We start from the raw sequence: 20,308 nt of genomic DNA on the forward strand, positions 1-20,308 counted from the left end.
AGCAGGAATCAACTTTCATCCCTTTCAACCAAGAACCCTGATGAGAGAAGTAGTTATTGTAATCAGGAGGGTACAAACGCTGAGGGCTTGAACCAAGGCAGGGGCCAGGAAGATGAAGAGAAGGAGATGCGTTCAACGGATAATGAGAAGGATGAAGTGCCAGGTGGAAGCTGAAGATAAAGGAGAGTGTAGGGTCAAGGACAACTTGCAGATTTGTAGTTTGGAAGCCAAAAAGAGGGCAGTGATATTCAGTGATGATACAAAAGGAGGATCAGATTTGTGAAGAGTAGGAAATGATGGGCTCAGTGTAGACCTGTTGAATGGGATACCTATTTGACATTCACTAAAGCATGGTGTTTACCTGGACTCACAGACATAGAAAACAAACTTATGGTTACCAAAGGGGAAAGTGGGTGGGAGGGATAAATTAGAAGCTTGGGATAGACAACTATATATAAAATAGATAACCAACAAGGTCCTATTGTATAGCACAGGGAGCTATATTCAATACCTTATAATAAACTATAATGGAAAAGAATATGAAATATACATGCATACTGAATCACTTTGCTGTACACCAGAGACTAACACAACATTGTAAACCAACTATACTTCAATTAAAAAAAAAAAAGCATGGTGTTACCAGGCAGCTGGCTGTACAGATGGCTCTTAGAAAAGCCCAGGCTGGAGGTCTAGGAGATTAGAAAGAAACAGCTAGAAAAAGGAAGTGAAATCAGGAGAGTGTAGATAGGAACTAAGGAAGGAGTTTAGGACTGCAGGGACACTGGTCTTCTAGTGTCAAATGCTGCAAAAAAAGGTCAAGATCAGGACGAAAGTATGAATGCTGGGTCACTGGTCACCCAGCACCTCGGAAATCACTGGTGATTTGGGCAATTTCAGTGGAGTAGTGGAGAAAACGACAGATTTCAGTGGATGAGGGATGACAAAGAGTGAGAAAGTAGGAACCATGCAAAAGGTTAAAAAAAAAAGAAAAGAAAAGCAGGTTCATTTTAAAGGAGAAATAAGTGCCTAAAATTAACAAAGTACTGAGGATTACCTTTAAAAAATGAAGATCATTCATTTTATAAATACTGAATGATCACCTCTCAATGTATAGGTCTTGGAGACATAGTGGGGGGAATAAAACAGACAGGGTCTTGCCCTCAAGAGCTTGTGGCCTAGAGAAAGATGCTAAACAATGTGGTGAGTACCAGTGAGGAAATGATTAGGTGTCCTGAGAGTCAGCAGTAAGGGGATCTTAATTTTTTTCTTTCTTTTTTTTTTTTTTTTTTTTGCGGTACGCGGGCGTCTCACAGCTGTGGCCTCTCCCGTTGCGGAGCACAGGCTCCGGACGCGCAGGCTCAGCGGCCATGGCTCACGGGCCCAGCCGCTCCGCGGCACGTGGGATCTTCCCGGACCGGGGCATGAACCCGTGTCCCCTGCATCGGCAGGCGGACTCTCAACCACTGCGCCACCAGGGAAGTCCGGGGATCTTAATTTAAGATGAAGGTTCAGAAAGAGCCTCTCCAAAGACCTGACCAGGAAAAGAGGGTCAGGTGGGGAGAAGGATTTCGGGAAGAAAGACCATCAAGTGCCAACACCCCAAAGTAGGGAGCTTGAGCCCATCTATACACAGAAGGGAAGGAGCCAGGAAAGACATGGGGCCAACTGATGCAGTTAGGAGCCCATGGTGGAAGGAGTGGCCTCCGCAGCAGGAACCACGCCTGTTCCACAGACACCGGAGGGTGGGTGTGTGTGAAGGTGAGTCTGTCAGTTTGGAAGCAGGAAGTTGGCGGCGGGGGTGGGGGTGGGGGTTGTCTAATGGCTACTGTTTTCTTTGTGAAATAGCAGGCCTGGTGAGGCATGAGAGAGGTGGTGGCAGGAAGTGCTATTATGGGCAAGAGAGGAGGACCTGGGCTCACTCACAGCTCAACCCTCCCAAAGCAACCCCTCCTTAATAATGGCTTGCTTGCTTTCTAGTACCAAAGCTTCAATAACCAGGACAGAGGAGCCCCAGATTCCTTGATGCTTGGCACTAGAAAGATCTTCTGAGATCTTAACTGCCATTCATTTTCCCTACTTTATAATTAAGTAATTTACTCAACAGGAATCAATTAAATGCCAAAAATATGGCCATCAACCCATCTCCTCAGGAAGCCCCCATCCACTGGAAACTGTTGATATCCTTCTTTCAATGGCCTTCCCCAATTTAATAAAGTAGGCTTCTTCCTTCCTTTCTCTTGCTTTCCTATTCATATTATGTCTGGATATCTTAAACTCATTCAGCTTTTAATAAAGTGAGGTCTGGTTTTTTTTTTCTCTGTTTAATAGTCAAGCACAATCACCTATTCATTTGTAAGGCAAAATTAAATCAATTCTTTAGGAGGTGGCTATTGACCGAGGATGGAGGTTCAGCACTCCTGGCACAGAGTCAAGTACGTCCTAAGCTATGATGGCTTAACAATATCCCCAGTCATTTGCTTCTACATTCACTCACATACATAAATATGTTGGCCTCCAAGGATTTCTGAATCCGACTTGATATTTTTTTCAGATTCAACCCCAAACAAAGTATACTAGTCTCAAACTGTGGTTCAGAATAATGACTTAAAAGTATCATTACAGCAAATCAGGCATGAAGCATCCAACGGCAGTTTTCTTGTAATGCAGACATTGTGAAGAGTTTGTGGTGATCTCATACTAAACGGGACACATTAAGTCCACAAGGAGAAAAAAAAAAGCTAAGGAGAGTGGACAGGATTAGTAAGGATAGAGAATAAAGATAACTGGAGCTATTTAAACAGCACTGCTCCCTTCTGAGTGGTGGTAGCTAAATGGAGGGTTCTAGATCACAGCCAACAACCAGTCTTGCCAGAACTGCCAGGGACACACACACACGTGCACACAAAACACACATATATACACAGACACTCATCCTTTATTTCCTGGCAGAAGCTACCATGATTCCATTTGTTAATGAAGTATTTATTCAATCTCCCTCAAGAGTTATTCCATATCCTACCCTAACTGCCATCAATTTAAAACTCTAGCACCTCATATTATTTTAAAAGAAACATTCTGAGCTTTCTGTAAAAAGCAGAGGCAGGATAATTTGCTACAGATCTGTAGAATGTAAATAATGGCAAGTGGAGGGATAAGGTAAGGAACAAGGTGGGGTGCACATTAAAAGACCTCTTCACACTCCAGTTTTCAGGCTTGCAATGGGTGAGCTAGGAAGGAGAGAAGAATGTGGGTGCTGTTAGAAGAATGTATCATATGCTTTGGGATACTGTTTTCCACTTTCTCCCCACTCCCTTTTTTTCAAAAGAAAAAAACACGCCTGGGAGAAAAATACCAATGTAAGTGCTACTCGTAATTCACATAAAAGCTCACCACTGGATTCGCTCAGCCCGTTTCCTATTTACCTCCGACTACTTGTGACTTATGTAAATTGCTGTCTAAAAGACAGAACAGAAAAGCCTCCATCAGGACAAAGCTCCATCAGGACAGACTCCGCGGCAGCAAGGAAACATTAACCCCCCAAACTCCACATCAAGCTGAAAAACAATGCTCCTGGCTGTCATTTTTCATTCACACCAGCCCCATATTTCTATTAAACAAGCTTGTTTTTATTGACTGCTTCCTTCACACAGCATAATAAAGTAGACCGTCAGCCCACACAGACTACATCTTGAAACTAAGGGCTTTACTTTGGGGATGGGACTCAGTAAAAGAGGACAAGTTTCAAAGGCTCTCCCTGACTGGTATCTACCAAATGGGGAAACGATGGGGCTCCTTTCTGTTCCTCACGCTCCCAGAGCTGCTGTGATTGACTTGAAATTTACCAGTTTCCCAAGAGGCTACTTGAAAAGAAAAGAAATTTCACAATCTTGAACAGTCCCCCAACTATCCCTACTCCTACCTCAACTTACAAGAGGACTTTTGTATACATAAAGTTTCAGGAAACAAAGCATACAAACACTCACACACAAATAAACTCCCAGAACTAACAGCAGCGTATAATTGTGTTTTGGTTGGAGCTTTTCCAGCCCTGTCACCCGCTCTCTGTTAGGAGTAAATGAAACCCTCTGCTTTGGCAAAGTTGGAAACAGACAAACTCTCCTCAGTTTCAAGCTGCACAAGGCCTCCCTCATCTCTCAGCCCCCTTAAAGCCTCCAACAAAATAAATTCACTGCTGAACAGCCACCAAGAAAATAAAAACAAAAAACCAAAAACCAACCTATTCCCCAAATAAAGATCTTTCACTTCTCCCCCCGCCCCCACGCAGCTTCCCCTTTTAGCCGGAAACACACCACGTTTCCAATTTCTGAACCCCTTTTTCAAGAGACCCTTGACTCTTAAGGCTCTTCCAGGGGATCCGGCTTTCGGCTGTCCTGATGCAGGCAGGCAGCGCTCTTCCAAGTACATTTTGCGTTCTTGGAGTCAATACTGGGGCTGTTTCGTTTCCAGAGAAATCTAGAAAGCAGATTTTAGTGGGCTGGCTGAGCTAGGTCCGACTCTTCCTCCCTCCCCTTTGAACGGCCGCGGGGTGAGAAGGGTCCAGGATTCGGCACATTCGGCTCTAACTGAGCAGCGAAGGCGCAGGGAGAGCGGACAAAGTACCCATCGCTCACTTTTAAATCCCCATCTGCTCCCCTACTCTGCCCTACTTCCACATTCCTCCGCAGAATCTGGCGGGGGCCCCCAGCAAAATCAAACTCGTACCTTCCTTCGATTCTTCTGCTTCGGAGTGCATGGTGTCAGGGTAAGCGGCGGCAGAAGCGACTGCCGCTGACATGGACGAGCTGCAAATTTGCTCGGCAGGCCAAACCCGCACACGACGGAAAATAAAAGGAAGGAAAACCACTAAAATCAAAACCTCCGCGGGGCGGGAGGGCTGGTTCTGGTGCAGGGATTTTCAGGGGGAAAGTTCTGCAAGAGTGACGAATCGCGTCTCAGCTGGGCGGCGGGAGTCCGCCCCCGAGACGCGCGCCTCAGCCCGTTGCCGGCGACCTGGCGGCTGGTGGCCGGGCGCACGCAGGTGGGGCTGACTTTGTGGAGGGGCCCGGGCAGAGGGGTGCCGGCCGCCAGGACCCCGGACGGGCCATGCCTGGTAAATCAATGTGCAGGGAAGAAAAAAGACCCATCTCGGCGCGCGCTGCTGTTTTACATAAGGCATAAACGCATACGCAGTCCAAAGAATGCTTCTCCATCTTTAGGTTACATTTTTCTACGCCCATTTAACTTTCTGTGTCTTGGGGTTTTATACGCCCAAAATGAAGGATTTTAAAGCTGCTCGGTTTTACACGTTATTTTTGTAGGAAAGTAACGTGGATATTGATCCATGTGCCTGGAAGGTCCCTGCTTCACAAGCCCAAGAGGGGGGCCTTTATCAGAAAGTGGGGTGTAGCCTCCACCCCTTACCTTTGCGCAGGAAAAGTAGACAAGGCGGCTTTTTCATTCCGTATAACCCGGGCGAGCACTCCTATTCAAACCCCAACCCGGGAGAACTAACTCCTCTGCAGTTACGCAAGGGCCATCCCCCAGACGGAGGGGGCGATTCCCTCCCCGCGCTAATAGCAACTACCAGGGATAAATTCCTTCCAAAAAGCCGAAAGAGGAGGCGTGGGTGGGGAGGTAGTCAGGCTTTTGAAATGCTGACAGAATAAAGAGGCTGGAGTGCCTGGAGGACAGATCTCAATTCTGCCCCCTGGTCGGGTCCACAAGCTCCTACAACGGCTGAGAGGAAGACGTCTTAGCTTTGTGAAACCTTAATTTTTCCTTCGGAGAATGCGAGACCAGAGCTGCCACCGACATACCTGTCTTAATGAGGTATTTTGCAGAGCATTAGTTTTATTACCAATCTAAGGCAACAGGTCCTCAAATAACATGAAAGATCCAATAGGATCTGGAAACTGTGAGAAAAGTTACATTCTTTTAATAAATATATTTTCCAGCTGCTTTCTTTTTCTTCACTTCCCCCCCTTTTTTTTTTTAATATGGGCAAAAAACAAGAAGAGAGGCCCTATAGTAAATTTAATGAAAAGAATATGCAACAGATATAAAGAATCTGAATTAAGATTTAGTTCTGCCATTTATTATTTGTATGACCTTGAGCAAATTATTTAACATCTCTGGGCCTCCCCTTCTTCATCTGGAAAATGAGGATTAATCAATTTTATTTACTACACAAATTTATGTTTGGTATTGAAGAAGGTAATATAAGCAAAAAGTGATATGAAAACCATAAAATCCTACACAGATTATTACAAACTACCACCACCATTAAAAGTAAATTTTTGTAAAAGATATTCTTGGGTTTTATTTCAGTATTGGGTTTGAACAGAAAAGAAGTGTTTATGCTATTCACAAGCAGTGAAGGCTATTATAAATATTAATATAAGACCTAGATATTAAATCAGTTCCTACTGCTGAGTGATTCTAACATGCTTAAGACACCAAGAAGAATTTTATCTCAATTCTACTAAAAGGGCAGGATGATGAGAGGAAGACATAGCAAGTCAGAAAGGAGAAAAGAGGAGAAACATCTGGAAAATGTCAGTATTGTGGAGCCTCCTGGAAACTGACCTCACCACCAAAAGGGTAACAGGCTGCACCCTTCCAAAAATCGCAGTTAACTGCGAGGTCCCCCCTGCCACACATCCTGAGCTGCTAGGATGCATACCTTCACTCTGTAACTTCAGACTTACGGAGGAGATATGAAGGTCATTCTGAACCCAAAGAAAAGCTCCCTTACCGGTCAGAAGCAACCTTTCCTGTCTCATCCAAGGAATCATTCTGGAAGCCTCCCCACCTCACCCCAAACAAGCCATCTGTCCTTGCCCTCCCCCATGGCAGCCCAGACTCCCACAGATGTCAGCCAGGAGCCCTGCAGGATCTCACCAGGGCTGTGAACTACATAAAGATAGTTCCCATTCATCTATAATTGGAGTAAGATGCAACACCTTTTCAAGGTGATGATTACGCAGATTCACACAACCCAAAGTCCAGGCCCCATCAGCCACAGGAAGGACTCACTTTTACCTTCTTCCTTCAGAAAGTGCCCCCATAAGAATGATTTATGAAATGTCCTCCTGCAAGTCCAATTATGTACAAACCACATAAGGTGTGTTAAAGTACACATCCTAATGTCGGACTTGTTTTACACTGGGTTCACAAAAAGGCCTTCAGCTCCACTCAGTTTAGCCGAGGAGAACAACTGCTGAATGAGCAGTTCAAGCGCTGCTGTGTCAGCCTCCTAATTCAATTTAGAGTCGTTTTAGCAGCTAGGTTGATCTTTGAACTTTCACTGGGATCCTCAGGAAACCTGGCAAAAAAACTTTTGTATTTAAATGCCGTCCACAAGTCACCTTGGGGAACAACGTCCTGATCTAGCTCAAGTGCAAGGCATGCTCAGTTTATTTTAAAAGGTTGTATCACAGCCTCTCTCCATCTTGTCCTACCCCCCCCCCAAAAAAAACCACTCTTCTTTAGGATCCAAAATTCCAGATATTCTAGGACCTCTCCATATGAAAGTGTCCATGTCCTTCTCAGAAGTTCTACAGAAGTGTGTTTCACTGTTTGTAAGCATTTATTTCTTTGTTTTGCGGTTAACTGTAAATTTATCTAAATCTCCTTAACTGCCTAAAAGAAGAAACCAGCTGACTGTGTTAGGAAAATAAGGTATTAGTTCAGTGTCTGCCTCTAATTAGCTCTTTCCCACTTCTTATTTCACTCCTCTGAACTACAACTGTATAATATATGACACGAGGATGTCGGTTAAAATGGTGTATATATTTTGTATGTGTTCTATGAAATCATCAAAAAAACTACCCAAGGGTTTCTATGTTTATTTTTTCCACAACACTCTCTGTACACTAGCCTAAAAATAGTATCTATTCAATAAATATTCACTGAATAAGAAAAAAAAAAGATATTGTGTGGATAAGGATGCTCCTCAGTCACCTGTACAACTTTGAGCTACACTGCCCTCCTCCCACCAAAGAATGGTGACAAAGGGCAGCTGATTCTCTGGGGTTTCCCTGGTTGTCTACGGTAACAGACAGATACTAGGTCAGTCACTTCGTCTTGATTTTGCTCCGTTTTCAAAAGATTACTTTTTAGCCCTAGTAAATATGCTCCAGTACATCATAATGATTGGTTGCCTGGTGTAAGTGCAAACTGTTCACTTCTGTATGTTTAAGAAACACTCCACCACCTCTTAGTGTGGCTTGGAATACGCTCTGAAGTCACAACAACAATCTCTTACAGACCACCTGATACAAAATAGCAACTAAGTTAGCAGCACTTCTCATTTAATACCAAACTGCTTTTAAATACTATGTTGAACTTCTACCCATGTCCAACAGTGGCTCTCCCACCTTCTGTATCAAGTGCTGGCTAAGATTCTGTTTTTTGTTTGTTTGGTTTTTTTTCATTCAGTCAGTCATTATCGAATATATACATGTGTCACATGTAAAAGGGCTCTGCTCACATGGAGCTTACTGGCATAATTTTGGTAATTTTGACCAGAGACTTAAAGAGTTCAACCTTCCAAGTGATCTTGGTTCTAAGGAAGGTTTATTAACACCACCTCTCAACTGAACTTTATACAGAACAGCAGAAACATCTCCTCTTAAATTATACCTCAATAAAGCTGTTGGGAAAATGCCTGGGCTTTGGACCTTTTGCTTACAGTGGCCCAGATGTCTGCTAAGAACAGGGGAGGGCAGCAAGTGTTCAGACTTACACAGAAGAGAAGCCAGCAGAATTGGGAAGAGAAGGTACAGTTCATTCAGGAGGTACCACATACTCTGCTCCCATTCAAGAATGTTGTAAGTTCTCTGCAGTGAAAGAGACTAAGCATCTCTGTCAATTTGTTATAGACTTAACAGCTTCTAGGTCATAAGAATACCATGCTACAGAAATGGTCATTCCAACAATATTTTTATTTCTACCCTGCTGACAAGAGGCTGAATCTGTATAAACATTTTAGGTCGGGGGAAAAAAAAGAGTTGTTTACTTGGTATAAAAAGTGGCTTTCTGGGCTTCCCTGGTGGCGCAGTGGTTGAGGGTCCGCCTGTCGATGCAGGGGACGCGGGTTCGTGACCCCGGTCCGGGAGGATCCCACATGCCGCGGAGCGGCTGGGCCCGCGAGCCGTGGCCGCTGAGCCTGCGCGTCCGGAGCCTGTGCTCCGCAACGGGAGAGGCCACAGCGGTGAGAGGCCCGCGTACCGGAAAAAAAAAAAAAAAGTGGCTTTCTTCTGTTCGACTTTGAGGCTTTCCTCGCCTTTTCTTCTGTTATTTATGTCTACACCCTTGAGAGTCTTTAAAGGCTTCCATGGTCTATGTATAAAGTTGGCTTTCAATCCCTCTCCTCACACAAGGATCTGTGTTCTTGGTCTCACCTGGTTAGGGCTGCAGGCTTTGCATCCTTCTCCTCAGACATTCTCTTGTATTTAACCTTCCAAACGAGGGGTGGAGCTAAATGGGTGTCTCGCCAGAGCCCCTGCCTGGCCCAGGTGATCTCACTCTTCTTCCTTAAGAAAGTTTTATTTATCAAAAGTGGAGAAAGGGCCCTGCAAATGACAGCGGAGGTTCCTTACACACCTTCTCAGGAGACCAAGCCCTGAGCCCCAAGTGGCCTCCTACTTATGCACTGCTGGTACTGGGATGAGGTGGAGGAGATTGGGGGGCAGGGACAGAACTGCTGTGAATCAAGGAAGAAGGCTGAGGATAAGTGTGGAGACGGAGGATGGGGAAAGCTGCCTCCCAGGGCCCTGCCTGGGAGTCTGAAGTTTGTTCTGGGTAAACCCTCTCCTCATTCTTCCCTATGGCATTTTCAGTGTATCCTCCAGGCTCACTAATGCTCTGGGTGTGAGTGGTTAATTCTGAGGGAATGGGAAGAAGTGCTGACATCTGAAGTGAGCTCACACAGGGAGACAACAATACATCTGGGAGACACTTGTTTCCTAGACTATCAGTGTTTGCTTTTATTTCCTAGACTATCAGTGTTTGCTTTTATTTCCTAGACTATCAGTGTTTGCTTTTATTTCTCTCCTAAGAAATCTTCCTTGCTAAAAACTTTTAGCAGATGATGAAACACACACACACACACACACACACACACACACACACACACACACAAAATCAGGTTCGAAAATACTATCTGAAGAATTTATGTCTTTGGGTCTTTCTTTTGTAATACTTAGCTGTGATGCCTTGCATTTATATATGTTTTATTCAGACTTCTCAGTTAGTTCCCTTGGGTCACTATACTCATTTTACAGATATGTAATTAAAGAAAGGGAGGTTATAAAATTTGCTCAAGGTCACAAAACTAAGTAATAATGTTTTTGAGACTACACTAAATGCAAACCAGGCCTCCTGTTTCCTATATCCAGACTTTCTCACTCTATTAAACTACTCTCACTCTATTAAACTACAATTCAAGTCCTTTATTTTGCAGAAGAATAATTCAAAGATTGCTATACTGGAAGATTCTCAAAAAGTTTGAGCTGGTCATGATTCTAGGATGGAATGCTCAAATCACTCTGTTCAAATGCTTAGATCACAGCCTCAAATCAAAGCTATTCCATTCCTGATATTCAATGCTTTAAATAAACCATAAGTTTAATAGCGTCTATTTATTCAGCCACATTAAACTACAGATCTTTTTTTTGTTTTTTTTGTTTTTGCGGTACGCGGGCCTCTCACTGTTGTGGCCTCTCCCGTTGCGGAGCACAGGTTCCGGATGCACAAGCTCAGTGGCCATGGCTCACGGGCCCAGCTGCTCTGCGGCATGTGGGATCTTCCCGGACCAGGGCACGAACCCGTGTCCCCTGCATCCGCAGGCGGACTCTCAACCACTGTGCCACCAGGGAAGCTCTTTTTTTTCTTTTTTAAATTAAAACTTCACTCAGGACCCTGACTAAACCTCCTTGGATGTGAGGCTGCCAGGAGCAGAGAAGAGAACACCAGACTCAATGTGGGAGAACTGGGCCTGATTACCACAAACTCAGTAAGCACTGCCTCATTTACATTAGGACTTTATTTTTCTATTCATTCTTCTATCACTTTTCTTCTAAAAATCGGCAAGCCATTTAAGCTCTCTGAGCTTCTGTTTGCACATCTGTAAAATGGGGATAATGCCATTTATTTCACAAGGTAGCAAAAATAAAAATATGAGTCAAGAATGTGACAAAGCACTGAAAGTTATGAAGTCCCCCTCATCACTTTTGCAAATACTTTCATGAATAAGGCCAGATTATTTTAGGTTGTGGAGCATCTATTTGGAAGCCCTAAATGCTGGCCCTACAGAACTTCCAGATAGGTGTGGCAATTTAATGTGTGTGGTCCAGCGATGGAAAGTGAAAATAAAAGGGCCGAACCTCACTGTGCCCAGGTTAATGGGGTCAACACGGGATAACCTGAGAGGGGCTACAGAAGGGATTCTCCAGGAAGAAAAGAGGCAGGGCTGAGACTGGGCCCAGAGGGCAGTGCCACACCTGACTTATGCATCCCTGGCTTATCTTCAGAAAAGGAGCAGGAGGAAAAAGTGATCAATGATCATAGTCACAGAAACTCAGGCTTGGAATTGACCTTAGAGGTCATTTACTCTAATCCTTTACCTGGCTGTGAAGCACTCTCCTAGACACGTCACAGGCAGCAAGCATTCATCCAGAATCTCCTTGATTACTTCTATTAACAGAGACTCACTCCTTTAACAGGGTCCCACTTCCTCTCTAATCATTAGAAAGTTCCTCCTTATAATGAACTGAAATTCAAGTTTAAGGGCAGTAATATTCAAACTGCTTCCACTCTAACCACTACCTTTACTGCTTACTGCAAGGAAATAATCTTATGAGGAGATAAACAAAGATTTTTTTAACTGAATTTTCTTTTTCAACAGCCTACTGGAGACCCCCTCGTATTGGCTAGTAATTGCAGTCGAATGCAAAGTGAGACAGTTATGCAACTTTCCAGGCCTGGCCACACATCTGCTATTGATTATCATGAAGTATTCAGAAGCAAGCAGCTTTGCTTGAGGCGGCAGCAGTGACAATCTCTTTCTCTTCCATGTGTTCACTCTAAGGGGGTAGAAAAGGATGCCAAGACAGGTTGGGTAGTGTCCCTACTTGATCACATCTGAGCGGTTAAGATCTTTATCGGGGTTTCTGAACAAGCGTTTGAAATCCAGAAGAAAACGGAAGTAGGGCTCATATGTGGAATTTGGACCAGAGACTCCTGGTCTGAGATCTGTTTGAAAGTCTAATCCATTCCAAGTTGTCATATTTGGATTTTAACATTGAGTTTCTGACATGGGTAGATTCTCTATTAAGTTAATATTCGTGCCAACTCGTCACTGTTTAAGAGACAGAAAACGCTGGGAGGTGAAGCTACAGGGCTAGACAGGCTTGCCAGGTGAAAGTAGCCAAGGCTGAAACTCAGCAGACAAACTCAGCAGGTGATGAAAGTGTGAACCAAAGCAGAACTTATCCAAACAGGGTTTCAGGAGGAAAAGGGAGGCTGTTTTGCAGGTAGCACTGAAAGGCATGGATCAGAAGTTTTTCCTTTTGAATAGGTCAGATTACAAAACTTAAGTTATTCAGCTTCTCCTTAAAGAGCTATAGAAATATGTAAAAGTTATGATTCACAAAATTGTAAACATCACCAAAATGAATGTATTTTCTGGGAAAGTGGTGACATGAACAGTATACCTGCCTACCTACCTAAAAATGGTCTTATTAAGTCCATTCATTTCCTCATAGAAACAGAAGAAAGCTACAAATCACTAACTTTTTAAATTTGAAAACTATTTCAATAGATTTTTTACTACTGAATTCAGCAAAGTCCCATCGCATGCCATTCAACTTTCTCAAATTCAATTATGTACCATCAGCCCAAAACAGACAGAAAGAGAGAGAAAAATAATAACGTAAATGGTGCATCAGCCACCATGAAATGATTTTATGCTGAAGAGTAAGCATGAGATGGAGCTGGGGCTTTGCTGGTTCCTCTCTGACCCTTGTCTCTGCATTGCCTCTCACACTGGGGGCATCTCATACACTGATGTTGAATGTCGTGGTTAAGACTATGCATGGTTTTTTTTTTTTTTTATGTCAAAGTACCTCTAAAGACAAGGCAACTATGCAATCTAGTCCGAAAGAAACAGGAACTTGTTCCAATGCTGGAGGAAACACTTACAATAAGTCCTATACTTACTGGAAGATGGTATGTTATTCTCCAATCTGGTAACTTCCTAAAAGATTTTCAGAAACGATATTGACCCTATACAATTTTTACATTACACCTGACTCTTCTGTACTCTTAACCAAATCGGTACCTTAGATTCTCGTATGTTAGAATGATGTGGTCAGAGTTGGTGAAAGAGACTCACAATTTGAGCCCTGATATCCTCAAATTGTGTGCCATGGTGCCTGAGAGCACTACAGCAAACTCGAGGGGGTGTTGCAGGATATTTTAAATTTTTGAGGAAGACATAGCATTATTCAACATCTCTCAGACACTGCGTGAACTAGTAGTTCAAGCCAGTTCACAGTGTAACATTAGACTGTTATATTTCTTTGGATGAGAGCATTACTTTGCAAAGCTGGGTTGTAGGCAGTTGCTGTACTAAAAAGCAAATATTACGTGAAAAGTAATGTGAAACAGGAAATTAGGATAGTGGAATACAATCTGATTTCAAGGTTTAAGAAGTTGTAAGGTGGCCAGTGATCAATGTATTGCCTCACAGCTCCAATTCACCCTCTGCAAAAATAAAGATGGAACTTTACATATTTTTTCTTTTGCCAGCTGGTTCTACCCTAAGCTTTGTCAGTGGAGTGCCATGGAGAGACATTACAGGAAGAGGAACTTTTGTTTCCTGGTTCTGGTGTGCTCTTGCTGCAAGCTGCCACAAGCATACATGGCTTCTCCAGCCCCCAGTTCCTGCAATGCAGGTACCTTCTTCAGCAACTGGCCCCTGCTGTACATGGTGGTCAGCACCAACCAGCCTCCAGCAGCTTCTGCTGGCATCCCCCTTAGGTGGTTTTGTATCAGAACCCCTCCAGTGGGAAACCTCCCCATGAACAGATTTCCTCGGCATCCTAGAGGATGGATTTCCAGCAAGTTCTACCAGCACAGCGCTACTGTGACTTCTCTGCCATCCAAGAAGCCAAGGCTAGCCATCCTCTCCGCAACAAGGTCCACAGTAGAAGAGAGAGCAAGTTTGGGTCTGGTGCCTTGTTTCAAACCCAGGGGAAGAGGCTACTCTTTATATTTGTTATTCCTCTGTTCTTCAGAATTCTCTTTACTTCCTAACAGCCAACCCTCATCAAGATGAATATTTCTTTAAAATTTTTTTTTCTTTCTTATTACTGTTTTCAATTGTGGTGAGATGCACATCACATAAAATGTACCATCTTAGACGTTTTTAAGTGTACAGCTCAGTAGTATTAAGCACACATACATTGTTGTGCAAGCCTCACCACCATCCATCTCCAGAACTCTTTTCATCTTGCAAAACTGAAACTCTGTACTCATTAACACTAACTCTCCATTCTTCCCTCCCCTCAACCCCTGGCAACCACCATCCTACACTCTCTCTCTGAATCTGACTACTCTAGGTACTTCACGTACGTGGAATTACTCAGTATCTGTCTTTTTTGTGACTGGTTTATTTCACTTAGTTAACAGCCTCAAGGTTCATCCATGTTGGAGCATGTATCAGAATTTCCTTCCTTTTTAAAGCTGAATGATATTCCACTGTGTGTATATACCACATTTTGTTTCTTCCCTTCCTCCATCAATGGACATTTGGGTTGCCTCTACGTTTGGGGTTGCCTAGCAGTGAAACTGCTAGGTACTTCTTGTATCCTAGAAATGATATGAAAAAATTACTGAGACACTAAGGGTTCCATGAGTACAGATGTTGGGAACCTTTGCTCCAGCCTATATGTTTCCAGCTGCCCTTAGGACAAGTCTGCTTGGAAGGTTCCTTAGGCTCACCTTGGAGGGACACTCACCTAGGGAGTATCCTTATACTTGAAGGCACAGATAGATCCCTCCCCCACCCCCAGCATCTTGGTTTTCTTCATAATATTAAATTCGTTCTTACTTGGGCAATGATGGCTAGAAACTTATGACTATCATTGACTTAGGCTGCTCTGTGTCCCCTTATTTCTAATCTAAGTCCCACAGTCAAAATGTTTCCCGAATAGGCCTTTTTCCCTCCGTTCCCACAGCTGTTAGTCTAACTATCATCACTAGCTGGTATTATCTAACAGATTCAAGCTGATTTCCCTTAAATGAGACCATGGGTTGAAAATTAAAATGCCCACTGAGGCTAGAAATACAATGATTCGTACCTGCCACAGTCCCTGCACACACGAAAGCAGCTGAGCTAAGCAGGCTATGGGCCAGGTGCCCAGGATGCCAGCTGGAACAATAACCTCTCTCTCCCAAAGAAAGCGCTGGCAATGCAAGTGAGTGTAAATGACGCTACTAGTGGCAAAATCATGACTGCTCCCCACTCCATACACAAGTACACATGAATGATTTGAAAAGTAAGTAATCATTCAGAAACTTTGACACTTGTTTCCATTAACTGGAAATTACTGGAAACAAACCTTATGACACATCTTGTGCAGCCACACTGTTGGAACAGGCTGCAGGTCTATTTTTTCTGCTGTTAAGCTCCTTTTTTTTTTTTTTTTTTTAACCCCAAAGCTTAGCTCAGCTCTCAACTCCTCCATAAAGCCTACTGAAGCCCACAGTGAACTTAACTTCCACTGTGAACTTCTAACACACTTAAGGCTGATACTCTGGATGTTAGTTGTCTTCTGAGGCAGATTTGTAAGCTATTTGGAACATAAGATTATATCTTGTGGTTCTTTTTTTTCTCCTTTCTACAGAGTAGAACACACTGGATACTGTGAAGGCACTATATAACTAATAAAATAATCATTCAATCATTTCATAATATTGAATTATGACAACATGTAAGAATAAGCCTAATTTCTCCTAACCCCAAAAGTATGTTACAAGGAACTGTGTACATAAACATCTGCTATCTTCAAAGACAGAAAACAAGAAAATTCGCATTGCATCTGGAGAACTGAGGCTGGTAATCTACAACAATCCAAAACTCTTAGCTCAGTCAACTCCTCCATAAAGCCTACTGAAGCCCACAGTGAACTTAACTTCCACTGTGAACTTCTAACACACTTAAGGCTGATACTCTGGATGTTAGTTGTCTTCTGAGGCAGATTTGTAAGCTATTTGGAACATAAGATTATATCTTGTGGTTCTTTTTTTTCTCCTTTCTACAGAGTAGAACACACTGGATACTGTGAAGGCACTATATAACTAATAAAATAATCATTCAATCATTTCATAATATTGAATTATGACAACATGTAAGAATAAGCCTAATTTCTCCTAACCCCAAAAGTATGTTACAAGGAACTGTGTACATAAACATCTGCTATCTTCAAAGACAGAAAACAAGAAAATTCGCATTGCATCTGGAGAACTGAGGCTGGTAATCTACAACAATCCAAAACTCTATCGGATAAAAAGCCAAGAAGAAAATAATTCTGACAGCTGCAAACCTTCTGTTTTACAACATGCACAGAATGGAGGCACTTCCTCTTAACATCCTCATAAATAGAGTGCTGAGCAAATGCAAACAGGCCCAGTAGAAGCCACTGGAGTCTAGGCTTCAACTAATGGATTGTGCTTATCTTTATAGAGGCAACCTGGCCAGCCCCCAAGCAAACCCACCACAGTTTTCCTAGGAGCCATGAATAAGATGGATTGAAGAAAATTTCATTTCAGTTGATGGAATTACCAGGGCCAGCAAGGTACCATTGCTGCCCACTTTAAAAGAGCAGCGGCCTCACCTTCCTCAGAGTGAGAATGCTGTTTCCTTTAAATTAAGAACTAACATCCGGCACTGGGCCACCTGAATAATATATACTAATAAATCCCAGAGGAGAATTCCAGACACCTCTTTTACTCAAGGCATGACCTCCTCTGAGGTGATAAACATTCTATTAAGCAAGTCTCTTAGGAGCAAGTTTTCCCTCAGAGGCTGTTTGCACTTACAACATGCTGTGTTTTCTGAGGCCAATTTGGGATCCATTGTTGCACAATGTGTAATTAATTTTGCCATCTGTTTTCTTAACGGATGGAATTAATCTGTGAATGTAGAAAGGCAGCACTTTGGTTGTCCCAAACATCCTGTTATCTGTACCAGAGGAAGGAAAAAGTATCCCACTTGGCCATAGCCCCAAATTCTGATCCAGCAATCCAGTTTAGTACCAAACAACTTATGTGTTTAAATTAAGCTATGTCTTAATATCATCAGCAATAATAAGTATAATTTATCAAACACCTACTATGTGCTAGGTATTATGCCACACACATTACAGAACATATCTCTACTCTTACGATATCTCAGCAAGGTGGTATTTTCTAGCTCTTGCAGTGCTTCTGTACACATCCCCACTGATCCTCATGATAATCCTGTAAGGAAGGAATCTTGGGTATTACTGGCTCCATCTGCTTCTGAAGAGGATACGGATCCTCAGAGAAATAAGTGGCTGGCCCAAGGTCATGTAGCTAGGACTAAATGTGAACTGAGACTGGAATGCGGTGCCCTCTGACCTCATTCCATGCTACTTTCCTATACCTTAGGATGTGTCTGAATAAGCAGAGCACAGATCATTTTAATTCAAGGCAAATGTGCCATACGCTCCAAAAGAAGAGGAATATAGTGCAGTAAGAGAGGTCAGACAGCAAAGCCAACTCAGAGGCTCTGAGCCTGGCTGACTTGGAGGAAGAGGGAGCCAGACATGAATAGAAAAGGGCATGTCCAGAGGAGGAACAGATGTGGCAGGGGGAATGTGGTTCCATTCACACGTCTGAGTATGAGTCAGAGCAGGACAACCAGTGTGAGGATGTGTTCTTCTACCAGACCGGTTTCCCAGACAGCCAGGGCCCTACAGGGGCCTGCTGTTCCTACAGGCCTCACAGCCTTTGATGAAAATATTTCTACAACACATTGCATAGGATATCTCCTCTTCACTAAACAAAGGCTGTGGAACATACTTTATTTTTTTCCTACAAAATAGACTACTGTTGTTAATTACACTATTCTCTAATATATATATGGACCTACATTTTTCACTAAGCCTTGCCTGAGAAATGTATCCTTTTTTTTTTTTTTTTTTTTTTTTTTTGCTGGCCTCTCACTGTTGTGGCCTCTCCCGTTGTGGAGCACAGGCTCTGGACGCACAGGCTCAGCAGCCATGGTTTACAGGCCCAGCCGCTCTGCGGCATGTGGGATCTTCCCAGACCGGGGCACGAACCCGTGTCCCCTGCATCGGCAGGCGGACTCTCAACCACTGCGCCATCAGGGAAGCCCAAATGTATCCTTTTTCATTGTCTTTACACCCAGTCAACAATTCCTACCCAATCTCAAGAGACAAGAAGAAACATGTGATCAACATTTCACATTCTTTTTAACTGCTCTAGAAAGCCTGTCCTAATACATAGATCTACAGACAGATGTAACATTCTTAATACAGGAGAGTAATGTTTCACAGGTGAGAGGAGGGACATTGGGTTCTAAAATCAGTAAAATGAAATTGCAAATGGTTAAAATTATCTTGAAAATTTCTTAAATGGCCTGCAAAGTATAGTACCATCTACACAGTTTTGTATCTACACAATACTTATTAATTCCTCTCTTAGGCTATGTTTCTCTACAGTTGCCAATCAGACGTTAAGTTCTTCCTCCATAATGATAAAATCATCACCACCAACTTGCCTGTTCTCCTGAACAACGTGTTTCCCATTCTGTTGGTGGTCAGAACCCTTAAAACTCATATGTTCCATTGGTTTCATCCACAGGTGACCCTGACTTGTTCAACATAAGCAATGCAGAGGGCTTCTGCTTGGTCATGAGTGGCTGAATGGGAATGGTCAGGATTTCCTGACACCTGTCTTCTTCAGAGTCAGATGTCAATTCTTATTGACAGTATCTAACAACCCCTCTACATCTTCTAATTGGAGGTCCAAGGGACTTAGGGAGAACCAGAGGTTGATGGAAGAAGTCAGGGGGTGATCATCTGTTCTAGACAAAGCTGAAGACGTCACTGTTCAGATGTCATCTTCATTTATGTAGTTCTTCATTCTACAAATATTTATTGAGCTTCCACCGTGTACAGGTATAAGGCAAATGGTGTAGATAAAACAACCATGGTACCTGCTCTCACAAAGCCCGCAGTACAGTGGGGGAGGGTGAAGAACACTAATTAATATACAGTATGATAAGTGCAATAGCACAAAAGTAGGGGGTGTTATGAAGACTCAAAGGGCAAGTACCTAAATCGGACCTGGGGGAGGGAGTCATCAAGAAAGGCTTCCTGAAAAAAGTGATGCCTAAGCTAAAACTTGAGAGTCAAGGAATTAGCAGAGGAAGGGGAGATGGGAGAGAAAAGAAAGAAGAATGGTTCCAGGTAGAGTAAACAGCATGTTTAACAGTCCACAGGTGAAAGAATAACTGAAAGGAAGATTAAAGAAAAAGCCAATGGATATGAAAATCAACTGGCCACTGGGGATCTTTGAGAAAGACGATATAGTAACAGAACTAGAGATAAAAGCCAAATTGCAAGGGGTTGCAGAATAAACTGGTATTAAGGTAGTAGAAAAAGGACTGGTGGACTATTCACTTATGGAATCTCACTGAGAAGAGTAAGTTGGAAGAGTACTCTGAGGAGAAAGCACTATCAAGAGAACACAACTTTAGCACAGCTTGAGTTGAGTGACTTTCCTGAAGGAATATTTAAATTCACAAAGCTCTCCCACTGGCCAATACCAGACACAGGGAAGCTGGTGCCATCAATCTCTTACAAAAACACATTTGCAATAATTTGCATGGACTCTCACACAAGTTTATATTATATTAAAAAAAAAAATGAAGTCGAACCCCCTTTTCCAAGCTCAGTGGCTGGTGCTAGCCCAGCAGGTCTTACCTAAAACAGGGCAACACAAGGTGTTATCTCTAAGGCACCTGAGAGGCTCCCAAGCCCCAAATTACCCTCTTAGCACTACAGGAAATACTCTCATTAAAGAGGCGGTACTTTGGGCTAAACTGCCCTATTTTCTGTTCTACCATCAGGTTCTTTTAAAAATACAAGCGTACCTTGGAGGAGAGGCCTGTGAATGACTAACAGCTAAGAGTAAATGAACGCACTGGTTTCTTTGTTCCTTCACAGGGCATCCCAGGTGGTAGCAGGAA

General features: G+C 43.0%; 1 protein-coding gene across 2 annotated transcripts in view; it reads right to left on the minus strand.

Moving 5' to 3' along the window:
• TNFAIP8 (TNF alpha induced protein 8) overlaps positions 1 to 20,308 on the minus strand; it is a 68,255-nt gene that overhangs the window by 35,468 nt on the left and 12,479 nt on the right. Inside the window, exon 1 of one of the 2 annotated variants that reach the window (XM_007455837.1) lies at positions 4,726 to 5,020. The exons of the other annotated variant lie outside the window; for it this stretch is intronic. Coding sequence (XP_007455899.1) covers positions 4,726 to 4,798 — 73 coding nt within the window. The 5' untranslated portion in view covers positions 4,799 to 5,020. Of the gene's footprint in view, positions 1 to 4,725; positions 5,021 to 20,308 lie in introns of those variants that run through there. 2 annotated transcript variants of the gene reach the window in all.

This window comes from Lipotes vexillifer, unplaced genomic scaffold, assembly GCF_000442215.2.
Source record: "Lipotes vexillifer unplaced genomic scaffold, Lipotes_vexillifer_v1.1 scaffold78, whole genome shotgun sequence".
NCBI lineage: Eukaryota > Metazoa > Chordata > Mammalia > Artiodactyla > Lipotidae > Lipotes > Lipotes vexillifer.